General features: G+C 40.3%; 1 protein-coding gene across 1 annotated transcript; it reads left to right on the top strand.

The window, feature by feature from the left end:
* Window positions 1-4,810: 4,810 nt before the first annotated feature.
* On the top strand, window positions 4,811-16,538 carry trib2 (tribbles pseudokinase 2). The gene is made up of 3 exons (XM_088324964.1): window positions 4,811-5,713; window positions 7,672-7,964; window positions 12,236-16,538. Exons 1-3 carry the CDS (start codon window positions 5,441-5,443, stop codon window positions 12,687-12,689), a joined length of 1,020 nt encoding a protein of 339 aa, XP_088181090.1. The 5' UTR covers window positions 4,811-5,440; the 3' UTR covers window positions 12,690-16,538.
* Window positions 16,539-18,112: the final 1,574 nt, after the last annotated feature.

The following is an 18,112-nucleotide window of genomic DNA, read 5'->3' as shown; positions in this document are numbered from 1 at the left end:
CATTTTTGGTTAGTGGTGTGCCGCAAAATTTTTCCAATGTAAAAAAAACCTGCTAGTATGATTTTCCTAGTGTTTTGTGTCTCAAGTTTTCTCTCTGACACACCATAATAAAAGTAAAAATGATAATCTACTTCTAAAGTGTCAAAAGAACGCCCGGTGACGCTTGAAAAATGAAATGAAAAATGAACGGCGCCACTTTCATTTTCTTTTCCCGTGCACGCGTGACAGGTAACTCTCGATAAGAAGTATGCGTGTGTTTGTGTGTTGACGTGGTGGCACCGTATAATACATCCTCGGGGATGGAGAAGGGTTGCCATGGCAGCAGGGCGAACGAATGAGCCAGAGCTTTTCCTTTTTTTCCACAAGAGGCCAACTGAGGACAGCACGTTTGTCATTTCGCCGCCGCTTATCTCGCCGGCCTCGAACATCGTGACATTTTTTTTTTTATTTGACCTTCCGTTTTGCGCCGAGACATAATAGCCACACAATCAGACCCTTCAGATTTCAAGTGGCGCTGATACGTGGGGACGGGCTATACGGGTTATATCGCGACGCTTGCGCCCGTATTTGACGTTAGCCGAAATATTTAGCCTTGGCGTTGCTGATTGTGAAACATTAGTGTTTGAAAGAGATTTATACCTGAATGAGCAGACCCCAAAAATGCCAGGAACAGGAGGACCCAGATGCGTAACGTTTACTCACAAGTTTATTGAGGAATAGAGGAAAACAAACGCCAGCGATCCGGTGCTCGCTGGACGAGGGAAGCAAGCCGCTCACGGGATCGGAGAGTGATCGGAATGCGGAAGTGGATCTCCCGGAGCGTAACCAAACGGGCGAAACGTCTCGATAGCCGGAGCGGGAGATCAGAGCATGGTCGGTGGTCAAAAACGTGTCGTAGCCGGGGCGGGAGATCAAAGCGTGGTCAAAGGACAAAACAGGTCGATAGCCAAAGACAAGCGGGGAATCAGGATCAGACGAGTGGTATACAGATGAAAAACGGGACCGATGGGAGCCAGAGTCAAAGTGCTTGCCTTACGTATGCCAAGGTTTGCTGACGGACTAACAGTGAGTGACTGGGTATAAATAGGAGGGGTATTAATCAGACAACAAGCAGCAGCTGACGCCTAACGAGCGGGCACAGGTGAGGGTAATGAGTAATCATGACAGGGCTTTTGGGTAAAAAGTTTTTTTTGGGGTTCGAGTTTGTTCTGTGGCTTTTCATCATAATGTTTCTCAATGTTGATAAGAGATTGTTAAATGAGCTTCTATATCATGGTTTATTTAGCAACTGTTAATTGTTGTTAAAATTGTTTCGTAAATATACTGGACATGTGCGGCACTCAGCTCTACCTGTAACAATGTATGAATTTGTTTCATAACTTCGAGTCATGTGAACTCATTAAAAGAGTCGTACATGGCTCGCGAACCATAGGTTAAATACTGATTAGTTGGTTCATATTTTAACAAGGACAGCATGCAAGTTATGACACAAGGAGGAGGAATAATTAATGGAACCATCTAATTTACTGCGTATGATGTATGAACGATTTAATGAAGTTGTCATGTATCAGACAGACGAGGACCACGATTGTGTCACGTTTATTTAGGGATGCGGGAAACGGGAGAGAGGGTTTCGGAGTGAAGAGAAATCTTGAAGTGGAGATTTAGGACTACCTTTGAGGAAGATGGCTTGAAAGATAGAACGAAGAGGAAACCGAGCAACAAGGTTGGTGTGGCAGGTATTGGAGAGGTTATAACACGAGTCTGGAAAACCGGGGCAGAAGAAAAGGCAGAAGGGTCAAACAGGTCCAGGTTTGGAGTCAGAAGCGCAGACAAACAGATTCCGGGTGTAGCATTTGCAGACGATCTGACAAAGGTAGGCTGTAAGACAGGGTTTTAAATACAGAGCTTGGTTAGCAGGGAATTCAAAACAGCTGGTGGTAAACGAGAACAGACAGGTGGAACAGATCAGGGTGCAGTGACAGAGCAGGGAGGTGATTGGAGCTGGTTACCGGTAGAGAGAGAGCTTATGACAGAAATGGGCTTCAACCAAAACTTTATTGTCACTTCTTGTCATTTGTAGCATTTTAGTGAACTTAAAAGTTGATTCTCAACAGTTTTTTTTTTCACCCAAGTAGTTCAAATAAGCATTTGGGGTTCTTTTTAACAGTATAACACACAATTTGGGGATTAAAATAGAATTAATACATTATGTTGTGGTTATTTTAAACAAAACTGTAACGCTTGGGGTGTTACAGTATTCTATACCACCCAACTCCAACTGTTTTTTGTTTTGTGGTTTGAAAGGAAAGCAAAATCACTCATTTTTCTGTGGCGTTTTGAACAAAACAACCCATTATGCGGTGATTTTTTTATATTAAGCTACACAATGTTTGGATGAATCTGCGCAGGTTGTCAATTGCCTCGTTCTTTACCCAATTTTGGTTGGGGAGTTTTCCCTATAGGATGAGATCGATGGAATCTTCCTGACAAAATAGGAATTTGATCGTTTTTAAATTTCACGCACCCTTCTGAGAAGTGGGCACCAACTATTTTGTGTCACGACCAGAACCAGCAGTGGACCCAAATGCGTAACGTTTCTCACAATGTCTTGTTAAGGGATCGGGGTAGTCAGGGCGAGAGGAAAAGACAGAGTTCTGGTGCTTGCTGGGCGGGAAAAGCAGGAAGCCCTTGCGGCCAGTGACAGGTGGCAAGTCGGGTCGCCGGGACAGGAGAACGAAGCGTGGTTGGGGATCGGAAGCAGGTCAGGTAACCGTAGGTGATCGGCAAGCCAGGGACAGGGCATCGATACAGGAAACAGCAGGATGCAGAAACAGGTCAGAATCAAAACCAGAGTCAAAAGTGCTTGCCTTGCATGTGCGGACGTTTGCTGACAACCTGACAAAGAGTGACTGAGAATGAAGTGCTAACATAGGGAGAGGGATAATTAGGAATCTAGTGGCAGCTGGTGCTGAAAGAGTGAGCGCAGGTGAGGGCAATTAGCAGGCAAGTGACAGAATTGTGACATTTTGAAGTTGAGAGCTACTTATTTGTAACAGATTAGCACAAAGGGCTAGCAGTTTGACATGCATTAAAAAAAGAAGGTATTATGCTATTACGATGTTTGTTAATGTGTTATTATGTTATGCTATTGGTCAGAGTGGCTTTTTGCAGTGTCCCATTTGAGCACCGCTGACCTTAAAGGGAGAGTGATTAATATTGAATGCCTCCTGGTGGTACAAAAAACCTTTCATTCAGGGGAAAATCCATTTTTGAATACTAGGCAAATATACCAGAATTATCAAACCAATGTTATTTTTTATTGAAAAAAAAATCATAGGTTGAGAAATTGTCATGACCAGAACAAAGAGTAGACCCAATCGCCTCACATTTATTGAGATAAAGAGGAAGGGCAGGGCCGTGATCCGGTGCTAGCTGGACGCGGGAAGCAAGCTGCTCACAGAATTGGATCGTGTTCCGAAGTGGATCTTCCGGAGCGGGAGATCGTGGTGTTGAAGATGGAAAAAACAGGTCGATAGCTAGGACAGGGGAGCAAAACTTGGTCAGGGTCAAAAAACAGGTCGTAGCCGGAGACAAATGGGGAGATCAGGAACGGACGGGTGCAAAACGGGTGCAAAAAGCGGGACCGACGGGAGTCAGAGTCAAAGTGCTTGCCCTGTAGAAACAGAGGTTCGCTGACGGATTGACAACAGGCGAGTGAAAGGACTGAGTTTAAGTAGGACGGGGAACCAATCAGGTGGCGCCAAACGAGCGGGCACAGGTGAATATAATCAGTCATCATGACAGAAATGTGAGTTTCTTTTACATAGTGGAATCCTACCTTAGGTCGCCCCCATGTTTGTCTGGCAACTTGCTTCGACTTGGGCTCTTTGGCACGGTTTTTTGTTAGCATTAGAAAATACAATGTGGTCAAATATTACACACTGGGGCTTTAAGGTCCCTTTCCTTCCATGGTAAGTCTATGCCTTGCTATCTTTTCATTCATCATTATTTATTCTATTTTCTTTAGTCTGTGTGTGTGTGTTTGTGTATTTGTGGTTCCGGGTTCTTGGGTTGGGAAAAATTATTGTATTCTGTATGTTTTTATGGGCAGCACGGCAGCACAGTGGTTAGCACGTGTGCGGCACTGTTCTGAGGTCATGGGTGCAAATCCAGCTACCGGACTTCCTGTGCGGAGTTTGCATGTTCTCCCCGTGCTTGCGTAGGTTTCCTCCGGCATTCCTCTCACATTCCAAAAACATGCATGTCAGGTTAATTGGCCGGTCCAAATTGTCCCTAGGTGTGAATGAGTGAGCGGATTGTCTGTCCCTGTGTGCCCAGTTCATGGTGTCCCATGCCCACTGCCCGAAGATAGCTCCCACGACCCTACTGAGGATAAGCGGTGCAGATAATGGATGGATGGGTATGTTTTTATACAGTCCTTTGGGTTGCAATTCTGAAATGTGCCATTTCAATGAATTTTCATTTGAGTAACAAAGCCTTCGTTTGCATTGTTCTTTTACCCCTCGAAAGGGACACATCCCCCTCCGTTCCAAGAGGAAACACATTTCCGATGCCTCACGTACAGTAGCTCTGTCCTCCCCCTTTCTCCCCTATTTTCCTCCCCCCTAATTTGGCAGCACGCGACGCATTCAAACTCCTCTCGTCACGTGACTTCCCCTCCCTCCGCCTCTCCAGGAACAAAAAGAAGAGGAGGCGGGGCAAGCGCCAGCCAATGGAACCCCTCATTCTTGCTGACGTCATGGAGGCGGGGCAGGAGGCTTCTCGCTGACGTGACGTTGGAGCTCAGTGTGCAGCTGCGCTCTGCACTGAAGCGACCAGGCAGGATTCCCCCTTCCCTCCTTCCCAGCCCACGGGAGAGGATGCCCCGCTGAATCCAGGGATAGGCCCGGGAGAGTCTGGCGGACCCCCGTCCCGTCCCTTCTTTTTTTTTCCTCACCTCCAAGCGACCACCCTCCTTCCGTCGGGAAGCGAGAGGACGACGTCTTCTTTACCGACATCAAAAAAAAGAACCGCCGCAGCCGCGTTCCCGGTGGGGATTTCTCCGCGCGTGGATTTTTAATGGAGGCTAACTAGTTAGCTAGCCGTTTTCTGTCTCGTCATTTCTACTCAGCATTTTTTTTATTCTCACTGCTTTCACGAGCATTTTTACCCGGTTTTTATTGTTTCTATTTTTCGAAACGTGTCTGTTTTTATTACATTTTTCTACACCTGTAAAATAAGCTAACACCGCCGCTTTAAGCTAGCGTTCGTTTTCCGTGTGGATTTCGGACGTGTTTTTTTTTTCCACGTTGAATGGGAAAACCAAGACAAAAGGAGCACTCTCATCCATTTTGAATTAACAACCCCGCTGTGTAACCGCAGACGTCGGCACCAATCCCCTCCATCCTCCGTGGAGCCCCCACGTCCACATTCCCCCATGAACATACAGAGGTCGCGTCCGATTAACATTTCACGTCATGGCAGATCGCGGCACAAATCGCACGACTTCGAGGACGTCTCCTGCCCCAGGAGCGCCGAGTCGCTTCAGCAGAGCTTCAGCCCCAACCTCGGCTCCCCCAGCCCGCCGGAGACCCCCGATGCTTCGCACTGCATCTCCTGCATCGGGGACTACCTGCTGCTGGAGCCCCTGGAGGGAGACCACGTCTTCAGGGCTGCTCACCTGCACAGCGGAGAGGAGCTCGTGTGCAAGGTGGGAGCGTGCATGCGTGGAAATTCCTATTTGTTCCACATATAGCGTGAACTGAGATCGAATCTAGCCCTGCAGGGATCTCTCTTCCTGCAAAGAGCCCAATGGAAAAAGTGAATGGGTCGCCATGACGTAACGTTCATAATGCAGACAGGAAGTGCACGCGCGCACTGAGTACATTCTATGTTGCAAAAAAAAAAAGCAATCTTTTAAAGGTGACTCATCGTTTCTGATGCAATCGCCGCTTAGTAGTATTGTGGCTTTTGCAATGGTGCATTGCATCATCCCAGGTGGTTGTTCCGAGTATTTTGACGGGTACATTTTGCGTGGAAGAAAATAGGAGATCGGATTGGGAAGTTGCCACGGTTACCATTCGATGCTTCATTGGGGTGACGGTGTCAGTCAAAAAGTTGGACGTAAACAATCGGGTTTAGGTTTTTTTTTTCACAGTTGCTGTGGAGTCTAATGCACCCAAGTGGTCAGGAAGAGTATTGTTTTTTTCCAGGGTAGTTTCTAATTCAGTTTGCACTCCAAACCTCGTTACATTTTCTTCCATGTACTTTGGATTGCTTATTCCACATATTTCGAGTTTTGCCAAGATTTGCAACATTAAACATGCACTTATTTTCAAAATTTGACAAATTCATACGCAGTTTTTTCACTTGCAGTTTCGGAATCATCAATGGACACTAACACAACAGCAATTGAATACATTAAAAAGACTCAAGGCTATCAGTTCATATTTGAAAAAAAGAAAAAAAAATGTTCCGGCCCTAAATAACACATGAAATAAAATTCACTTTTCAAAAGGACAAGAATTCAAATGTTTCAGTCACAACTCCCACAAAAATGACGTTTTTTCTTCTTTTTTTTCTTTTCTACAACTGTCAAGTCAAGTCATGGTTATTTTGCAAACCACAGAATATTAGTACACCATCCCCTGATCTAAAACCTACATGAGGGCAAGGGGAAACTCAAAAACCGCAACATGAGGAAAAGTTATTGACTAACCCTTATCATATATAAACCATAATAATCCAAACTATATACCATCTCATTAATATAGTACCTTTCCGCCCAAAATCAAATTAATGCCATTTTTTTGCAACTAATCATTAACTTTTTTGATGAACATTTTGGGGGTAAACATTCCAAATAATTGCCCCAAATGTGATCATGTTTTGCTTTGCTGTTTCAAAAAATGTTAAACTTTTCATCTATTCCCTGCGTACCATTTTTCCCAAAATATTTTTCAAATAATCTCAAACTGTTTTCTAGATTTCTCTCTTCACACTGTTATTTTACTGTAATATCCCCTGCCCACTGCCCGGAGATGGCTGGGATGGGCTCCAGCCCCCCCCGCGACCCTAATGAGGATAAGCGGTACGGCTGATGAGATGAGATGAGATGAGATTTAAAAAAAATTGTTCTTGTATTCTTTTCCTAATTTTAACATGTAAGTTGGAATTGTATTCAGTGTGGCTGGTCATTTTGCCTGGAATTTCTCATTTGTATCCTTAATTCTTTTACATATGCGGGAGATCATTATGGAGGTGATTTATTGGGCTTGTTAAGGAATATATATATATATATATATATATATATATATATATATATATATATTGGAAATGTCAGCTAACCAGGTTTGTTTTGTCCGAATAAGGAGATCTTACTACCCACCATCCGATTGTTAGATTGCCTCTGCGTAGAGGGGAGTCAATCAATAGCTGATCGATCCCCAACTAAGCCATTGATCCATCCCTAGTCCAGTTGAGGTTGCAAGACCCATAGGGAGTCATTTTCCCATCGACTCTGAGCAGTGGAGACCCCTTTACCTGGAAGGAGAAGAGTATGGGGAGTGGGTTGCTATGGCAACATCAGAGGCACTTCAACCCCTCATTCCTGGAAGCAGTTGTTCTCCATCCTAGATAAAAAACAGACTGTATGTATTTTGTTCTCAGGTGTTCGACGCAGGGCGCTACCAGGACTCGCTGGCGGCGTACTTCGCCCTGGGTCGGCACGAGCACATCAACCAGGTGCTGGAGGTCCTGCTGGGAGAGACCCGGGCCTACGCCTTCTTTGAGCGCAGTCACGGCGACATGCACTCCTTCGTGCGAACCTGCAAAAAGCTGCGCGAGGACGAGGCCGCCCGACTCTTCTACCAGATCGTATCGGCCGTGGCACACTGCCACGATGGAGGACTGGTGCTCCGGGACCTCAAGCTGAGGAAGTTTGTTTTCAAGGACGAGAGCAGGTGAGTCCTCGGATCATTTTTAGTGAAGTTATTGGGCCCTCCAAGAACTTTTACTCATAGATGAAAAACTGAAAATATTTCCTACATAATAAGACCCGATCGTGAAAAGAAACCAAACTCGTTTAACATTTTTATATTTTGCAATCTCTTTTTCCTGCAATCACAGCAACAGGTCTTTTTGGGTATGTCTATAAGTTTTGCGCACATCTTGAAACAGACATGTCCTTTTTACAAAACAACTCAAGTTCCTTAGGAATTGATGGTGATTATTTGTGCACAGCATTTTTCAGATCTTTCCACAAATGCTTTATCGGACTGAGGTCTGGACTTCAGCTTGGGCGTTCTAACACCTTTTATATTGTTCGTTTTAAACTTTTTCATTTTAGATTTTGCCTTATGTTTAGCGTTGTTGTCCTGTTGTAAGGTGAACCTGCGCCCCATTCTTAAGTCTCTTACAGATTCACTACTAAAAGAATCTCCCCGGATTTCGCTCAATCTTACCATCAATTCTCGCGATCTTCCCAGTCCCATCTGAAGAAAAGCAACCCAGAGTATGATGCTGCCACCACAATGTTTGACAGTGGAGTGTTTTCAGGGTGATGTGGAGTGTTTTTCTTTCGCCAAACGCAACTCTTTGCATTCAGCCAAAAAAAGTTACATTTTGGTCTCATCTGACCAGAGCTTTTTGTTCCACCTGTTATTTGTGTCTCCCATGTAGCTGCTTGCAAGGGCCTTCTTCCTGCCACTCTTTCCTTAGAAGGCAGATTTATACAGGGTACCACAAATAGTTGTCACATGCAGAGATTGTCCCACCTCAGCTGTGTATGCCCGCAGGTCATCCAGTGTGATCATGAACCTCTTTGTTGCTTCTTTGATTAGTTTTCTCCTTATCTTGTCCAAAAGTTTCTAGGCATGTCCATGTCTTGTTAGGTTTTATGCTCTCTCCATTTTGATATTATTGCTCGCACAGTGCTCCAGGGGATACACAAATGTTGCAAAATCTTTTTGTATCCTATTCCTCCTTTGAACCTTTCCGCAGCTTAATCCCATACCTGCTTTACGTGTTCTTTGGTCTTCTTAAGGCTGTCTGTTCTCCAGGGTCTCATTTCACAAACCTCTGAGCCCATCATGGAGCAAGTGCAATTAAACCAAGACTTAATGCTACACATGCATTCAGTCATTGTTCGTCTTTTGTATCATTCAAACGTCATTGGGAAACTTCTAGTCGGTTGGTTGAGCTGAGAGAACAGGGGGCCAATACTTTTGCAATACCTTGTTTTCAGTTTTTCGGTTCCACTTTACATGTAGTTATTTTTTTAGCTTTAAATTTGAAGCCTGAAATGTGCACCAATCGATTTGATTTCTTTTCAGGGGACTGCACTAGTCGTTCCCCGACCTTAAAGCTTTTCTTACTTAATAGCACTCTAGAGTCTCTTAGCCGCTACTTCCTGTGAGCATCACAGAGCAAACACAAGCTGTTCATTATTTTTTTCCTTTTGTGGAGCAGAAAATCAGCTCCTCTTATCTAAGCCCACTTCTAACCAAACACAATCCCCTCGCCGCCGCAACGTTTGTCCTTTTATCGACGCGGGAGCAAACGTCGGCGCTAATCCCGAGGAATTACGCGCCTGGCTTCCTCCCGTCTTCGCAAGAATTTGCCGTCAAGCCTAATTTCCCCTCTTGTGCCTCTTTCATTAGCGCCCCCCCTGCGAGCAGGTCACGGTGTAAATTCCTTTCTTTTGTTACTCTTTATATATAACGCAACAGGACTCTTACTAAATTAGCTTTCATACTGACAAAAAACGTGTCCCATTGGTAGCTCATTGAGCTCATTTTAAGGATTATTTGTTTTAAGAGTAATTTCTCTTGTGAAATTGTGATCAACAACAAATGGCAAATATTTTTTTAATCTATTAGTAAAAATAAAACATTGCTAAGTCAAGCAACTCTGCTCTTGTTAAGTATTTACTATAAAAATAGAACAGAATTATGAAAATAATACTTGAAATTTGCTCATTTTTGGATGATAAATGATGGGCAGATAAAAAATTTATATAATTATTTTTTACTAAGATGTAAAATAATACTTAAATTATGCTCATTTTAATTATCTTTTATTTACTTGAAAAAAATAATTCTACTAATCTATAACACTATCACAAAAATAATACTTTAAATTAGTAATTTAAAAAAATATCTATTTTCATTTCCAACATTATTTAAGATAATTTTGTTCTTTCAACAGATTATTTATGTTTTAGAATCTGTGATAAATAGCAGATGGCAATTTTTTTTTACTAAGATGTAAAAATACAATTTAACATGATCACAATAGGGCAGCACGGCAGAGCAGTGGTTAGCGCGTGTGCAGCACAGTTCTGAGGTCATGAGATCAAGCCTTTTCGCGGGGAGTTTGCATGTTCTCCCTGTGCTTCCATGGGTTTCCTCCGGGCACTCCGTTTTCCTCCCACATTCAAAAACATGCATGTCAGGTTGATTGGCCTAACCGAATTGTCCCTAGGTGTGAATGAGCGAGTGAGTTGTGTGTCCCTGTGTGCTTTGCGACTGGCTGACAACCGGTTCAGAGTGTCTCCTGCCCACTGCCCGAAGACAGCTGAGATGGGCTCCAGCACCCCCGCGACCCTACTGAGGATAAGCGGTGCAGATAATGGATGGATGGATGGATGATCACAATAAGCAAAACGATCAGCCACCTGCTGGATCAGACAATAATGCTATTGTGTGGGTTTTTTTCATTTACCAGTAAAAGAATGAAATAAGATAGAGAAAAATTACAAAATTAAAATGTAGAATTTTCACATTTTTTAGTTGTTTTTACTCCGATATTTTTTTTTTAATTTCCTGTGTCGATTTTGAAAAGACTTCAATAAAAATCAGAGATGTTTAAAAATGTTAACTCTTCAGTGCTATAAATAAATGATAAAACGCAAAAAAATAACTTTATGATTCAATTTCAAGCAATTTCGACACAGGTTTTCTGAAAAACTTTGAGTAAGTTAAAACCAAAAGCATAAGATCAACAGTCTCTAAGATTGAAAGGTTAAATGCACTCTGCTCTGGCACAATCAATATCACTAAAATGAGTCAAAATTTGGCTAATTTTTCTGCTTTTTACACATACTGTACTATCTTTCCATTTTGAACTCCATCATTGCCCAAATGGTCTGCATTTATATAGCGCTTTTCAAGTCAATGAAGAACTCCCAAAGCGCTTTACAATGTGCTTCACACTTACCCATTCACACACACTCACACACCAATAGGGAGTCAGCCATCCAAGGTGTCTACCTGCTTATTGGGGGCATTAGGGATTCAGTGTCTTGCCCAAGGACACTTCGACATATAACACTGAGGAACCGGGAATCAAACCTGTGACCTCTTGATCCCAAGATGAGCGCTCTACCTCCTGAGTTAATGCCGCCCAACACCTATAGACCTTTCCGTGTTTTTAAACGAGTGTGACGTAGCCAAGCTGCATGTGCATTATTGAAGCAGAATTCATGTCAGTTTACAGCAGTCCATTGACACTAAAGAATCTTCGATCATAGATAAGAACGGCTCTGAATAGCACGAAATATGCCCTTGCAGCAAGATAATGACTTTCACACAGTTTTAGTCATTAAAAAGTACCGTAAATTCCGGACTATAGAGTGCACCTGATTATAAGCCGCACCCAACACATTTTCAGAGGAAAACCGATTTCGTATATACACAAGCCGCACCTGTATATAAGCCGCATGCGCTCACGTTAAAAAATTGTAACACAAACATTAAATTTATCCAAGTCGCGCGGTTGAAACTAAATGTCCTTCATTGAAGTACACAGTACAAAAATCACAGCCGGCAAAATGAACAGAAGATGATACCGGTACTTAAGGTTTGATGCAGACTTGCAGAGTCCGGGTACCCGTTGAAACTAATCCAAGGAAAAAAAGTCTATATTTCCAAAGGTAAGGGTGGGAAAAATATATATCCACTATTGTCCGCCGCGACAACAGGTCTCACTTACCTTTACCCCACTTCCCGTCAGCCCGCGTTTGCTCCGCCCCTCTTTTTTTAATTCGCAAAACATATCAGAATAAGTGTCTCAAATAAATACATTACAAAAATATACAGGTGCAAATACATATTATACATTGGTTACACATATTTACAAAGAAAGACGATTTCGAAATGAGCAGAATTGCAGGCGATGCGATGGTCCTCACGTATTGTTTTTGTGGTTTTCCTCCCTCGATGACGCCGTGAAGAAGTGCACTGAAGCTGGAGAGCCTGGAGGACACGTACATGCTCTCGGGCGTGGACGACTCTCTCTCCGACAAGCACGGCTGCCCGGCCTACGTCAGCCCCGAGATCCTCAACGCCGGCGGCAGCTACTCGGGCAAAGCGGCCGACGTGTGGAGCCTGGGCGTCATGCTCTACACCATCCTGGTGGGGCGCTACCCCTTCCACGACGTGGAGCCCGGATCGCTCTTCAGCAAGATCCGCCGCGGCCACTTCAGCCTCCCCGACACGCTCACGCCCAAGGCCAAGTGCCTGATCCGCTCCGTCCTGCGTCGGGATCCCGCCGAGCGTCTCACCTCCCGGGAGATCCTGCAGCACCCTTGGTTCCGTGCTACCGCCAACGACGCGGCGGGCGGACGAGGCGAGCCGGAGCAGACGGTCCCGGACGTCGACATGGAGGAGGAGCACTTGTTCAGCTGAGCACACGCCCGAGCACAAACACGTCTCCACGTTCTAAAAGCACTTGGGTAAAAATAAAAAAACCTGAATTGGGTCAACAGTGGGCCGAACCAAAAGTAAATCACTTTGGTCAAGCTTTCTGGGTTGTTTGGTTTTTACCAAACGATTAAAAATACTAACAACAGTATTGTTTGGGATTCAAAGCAAAATACTCACATTTCGGGGCATTGGTTAAAAAGCAACTCCATTTTTTTCCATTACATTTTTTAGATTGTAAACCAACCAATTTCCTCCTTTTTTCATTTTTCAAAAATAACCGAATATTTTGGGTAGTTTTGTTCTAAAGGATTTTGTTTTCATTATTTTTTAGGTTACCAACAAACCAATCAACTCATTTTTTTATGCAAATGGTCCGATTTCAGGTTCTTGGGTTTTGGGTTGCTGTGTACAACAGAAACCATTTTTTTTCTCTTATTTTTTCCGGATATTCAGCAAACCAATTTGCCCTTTTTTCACACAAATTACCAAATGTTTTTACTTTTATTTTGTACAATGGGAACTTGTAATTTCTTCATCGTTTTAAGGTTATGAACACCTATATTGCAATTCAAATGACCCAATTTTTTTAATACTTATATTTTCTACAAAGGGGAAAAATATCCTTTTTTTTTAAAGTTAAAACAAACCAATTTCCGTTTTTTTTTATGCAAATGACCCAATTTCGGGGATCGTTTCATAATACTTTTATTCAAATGACCCAATTTTGGTTCATTAGATACAATTTAATTTTGGGGTAATTTTACAAAATAAATGACCCATTCTGGGTAATTTGGATCTTTGTTTAAAATCAGTCGATATTTTATTTTTTATTTTTAACCTTTTTTCAACAAAACAACCCAAGTATTTTAGGTTGTTATATAATTGATAAATATAGATAATGTCTTAATGTCGCAATTCCAAGATTCAATGTGTTTGTAATATATATTGAATTATCTAAATGATCGAAAATCTATTATTTTTAAACTGCTTTGACCCACGTTTTATGCATAAATGCCCCAATTTAGGTTGGTAAAAATGGCCTTTTCTTTCCCCCATATCGACTAAATATTCGTTTGTTTCTCCCGAAAAACAACCCAATTAAATCTCCCGAGAGATCCTGCTGCACCCTTGGTTCCGTGCTACCACCAACGGCGCCAACGCGGCGGGTGGGCGAGCCGGAGCAGACAGGATATTTGTTTATAAATCAGTCGATATTTTATTTACTTTTATCCTTTTTTTCAACAAAACAACCCAAGTTTTTTAGGTTGTTATAAAATTGATGAATATACATAATGTCTTAATGTTGCAATTCCAAGATGCAAAGTGTTTGTAATATATATTCAATTATCAAAATGATCGAAAATCTATTATTTTAAACTGCTTCAACCCATGTTTTATGCATAAATGGGCATTTTTTTCCCTCATATCGACTAAATATTCGTTTTTTTTCTCCCGAAAAACAACCCAATTTTAAGGAGGTGAGCAAAATGACCCAGAAAGCTGTCCCGACCCAAAAAGCGGATCGGTCCACTCCACAACCCAAATGAGGTTCTTTTTTCACCTAACCGTCTTAAAAGTGACACAGTGTTGCGTTTCTTCTTTTTTTTTTTTACCCGACATTTTCACACGGAGAAAAAAAAATGGCGGACATTGGGACCTTACCTACGAATAATAATGTAGCAACATGTGCTTTTCAAGAAAAACGGATTTTTATGATTATTCTAATGATTATTGGTTTGATGTGGTGCTCGTAAACACGTTTCTCCACTCTACGGCAAGCATGAAGGGACATAAAGACGACCGGTTCCACACATCGTTATTGGATTTCAAAGACAAAAAAATGTAAAAAAAAAAAAAAAAAAAAAATGTAATCTTATCTCCTTTTCATACTTTTTGCCACTTGATGTCGCCATCAATCGGAATAATCTGTGCGTGTCCCTAGTTTGGAAATTTTGGTAGCGAAATTTCGAGACGTGGTAGTCGGTGAAAAATATATTTTTGAATTCAAACAACCCAATTACGTCATGAATTCGGTAGAGCGAGATGATATCTTTGACGTTTTTAGCCGTCGATGGCAGCGGACGAGTTTAGTGACTGTGGTGGAGGCTAGGTGAGCTACAACAAGAGAATCACATCCATTTTATCCGCGTCAATTGCTGTATTTTCTGTTTAAATGTCAAAATAAAACGTGATTAAGTAGGAATTTAACATGAAATGTTAGCATGTTAGCCTGATAGCATTAGCGCCCAGGTGTAATTTTTGCTTCCCAATGATATATAGTTCCTCGCTAAAATATTTGCGTTAATCCCCTTATCCATTTGTTTCAAGTGTTTTTTTTTTAATGTTTATTGGGTGAAAACATTCAGAAATAGCACTTAAGCTACTAAGCTAAACAATTCTTTAGCAGAAATCAACGTGACATCATTTTTAATATTTATTTGAGGCTAATTTAAGAATAATAACCACTTAACAAGAGCACCTTTGGCCTTCATTTTATTAGCCTATGCTAACATTTATATGTTATTTTATTTTAATCATTTAACTTGGAATTAAACAGGAAAAATTAGCTTGATAGCATTAGCACCCACTGTTTTTCTTACTCACTAGCTACTACTTGCATGTTTACTATTAATATAAAGGTCTTTGCTCAAATAATTGCGCTAATCCCCTTTTTTGTTAAAGTGTTTTTATCTGTTTATTGGGTGAAAACATTTTGAAAAGTAGCACTTAAGCTATTAAGCTAACCATGTCTTGAAACCTTTTTAAAATTTTAAGCTAATTTAAGAATAACAACCTCTTAACAATAGCAACTTGGGCCTATATGCTACAAGTGTATGTTAACATTTACTTGTTATTTTACTCTATTTAACCAAGATAGCATTAGCGCCCAATTGTTGTTTTTTTTTTTAACTTATTAGCTATGACTTACTAACTTACGATTAATATAAAATTCCTCAAAAGCGTATTATACCTAATCCCCTTTTTCAGTGTTTTTTTTTCTATTTATTGAGTGAAAACAAAAAACAAATAGCACTTAAATTATGAAGCTAACTGTAGCATTAGCAGAAATCAACGTGAAATCATTTCAATATTTATTTTTGGGCTACTTTAAGAATAACACCCTCTTAATAATAACATGGGCCATTATGCTATTGGCAATGCTAACATTTTTAGTTGGTAAAATTTGATTTATGAATAATAATTTATGTTCCCATTAAATGTAATTTAAACTTCCAGGAATATTCACATCACTCAAACTGTTTTACGTTACTAATAAAATCCTGTCGCCATTTTAACATGTGACCGTTGTTGATGAAAAAAAAAATCTATTTAAAGTCTTTAGAAAAAGTGCAGTGTCTATTTAAATAAAACTATATATAAATATATATCTTTTAAAAGAATCTAAAAAGAAATATAACGGTATATTTAAAAGTTTTTTGTTTCGTTTTGACACGGGACGCTCTGTTCTACGCAACGACGCCATCTTGCGCGCCTTTTTTTCCCCGTGGCCACGCCCCCTATCCTATTCGGCAACAGTATTCCCGTGATACTTGAATTTGTTTTGGAATGAAACGAATCCTCGGTATGTGTCCTGTGAATTATATAATTTTGGGGCTTTAATTTCGTATTTTCTTTCCGAGACGGCGCTTCCTTTTTCATTAAAGTCGGTGCTGATTTGGTGCTAATGTAAGAAAGGAAGAGGGGGGAGGGGTCGTAGTGCATGATGGGATATCTGCCTCAGACTGTATCGTTTGAAAAAAAAGGAAACAAAAAAACGGTTATGGTGTTTTGTCCAAATTTATTATTCCGCAAATAAAATTGTGAAATCTTCATGGTTGTCTTTTGTTTTTATTTTATTTTAAAAAAATGAATTTACTAAAGAAAGTGAGGTTGAATGCAAAAAAGGGACTTGGTTTTGCGAGACGGCCACGATTATTTTACTCTACCGCCTTCTTGTGGACGTGATGTATATTGTAATCTCTCGTTTATCGCGGACCGGTTAATGAAGACCAGAACTACTAACCCATACATAAGGGGTCCGTCAGGCTTTTTCATCCGGCCTGCCAAACGAAAATGGTCTAAATTTAATGACTGTAAATATAAAAGTAAATAAAGTACTCCTGCTGTTTGAGGGTCTTCAATGACTTTAAAAACGCTAGATAAATGCAGACCATACTAAGATACATATATTTTCTGGTGCTACAGTGTCCCTATTGTTCCTCTGTGTGTCCACAACTAAAATACTACTACAAAATTACTGTACTTCAAAACTAAAACTTAAATGTAAAGCTTAAAAACACACATCTAATATACTATGTTGCTTTAATTCTGAAAAGAAAAAGGATAGAAATACTACTAAAATACCACTACAGTAATACTATAACGCAAGTATACTACTACAGAAATAGTACAACAGAAATACTACGAAAAATACTTGGGAAATTCTACAAGGGAAAAATAACAAAAACAATACAGAAATATTACTAAAATATTACAAAGGACACACTTCAAAAAGGAAAACTCTAAAGAAATACTATGAAAATACCACTACAGTAATACTATAATACTAATACAGAAATACAACAAAAACAATACAGAAATACTACAAAAATACTAAAATGGACACCCTTCAAAAAATATACATAGAAGTACTACAAAAATACCACAACATTAATACTATAATACAAACATACTAATATAGAAACATTGCGTCGAATATGACAAAAATACCAAGGAAATACAACAAAAACAATTCAGAAATACTACAAAAATACTACAATGGACACACTTAAAACAATCTAAAGACATACCACGAAAATACTGTAGCACTAAAGTAATACTATAATACAAAAATACTAAAACAGAAATACTACAAAAAATACTAGGGACAGCGACAAAAGTACAACTATAGAAATACAAAAAAAACAATACAGAAGTCCTAAAAAATACTAAAATGAACGAACTTAAAAAAGTATCTAAAAGAATACAAAAAAAATACCACAACAGTAATACTATAATACAAACATACTAATGCAGAAACATTATGACAAATATGACAAAAATACCACTAAGGAAAAACAACAAAAACAACACAGAAAGTCTACAAAAATACTACAACGGACAAACTTAAAACAATCTAAAGAAATTCTATGAAAAAAACTGTACCACTAAAGGAATACTATCATACAAAGATACTAAAACGGAAATACTACAAAAATAATACTACAGAAATACAACAACAACAATACAGAAATACTAAAAAAAAATACAAAAATGGACAGGCTTTAAAAAAATATCTAAAGAAATACTACAAAAATACCACAACAGTAATACTATAATACAAATATATACTCATACAGAAACATTGTGACAAATATACCACAAAAATATGACAGAAATACTAT

The sequence above is a fragment of the Urocampus carinirostris genome, chromosome 20 (genome assembly GCF_059441175.1).
Source record: "Urocampus carinirostris isolate Australia breed hairy pipefish chromosome 20, RoL_Ucar_1.0, whole genome shotgun sequence".
Classification (NCBI taxonomy): domain Eukaryota; kingdom Metazoa; phylum Chordata; class Actinopteri; order Syngnathiformes; family Syngnathidae; genus Urocampus; species Urocampus carinirostris.
This window is presented reverse-complemented; position numbering and strand designations above follow the sequence as displayed.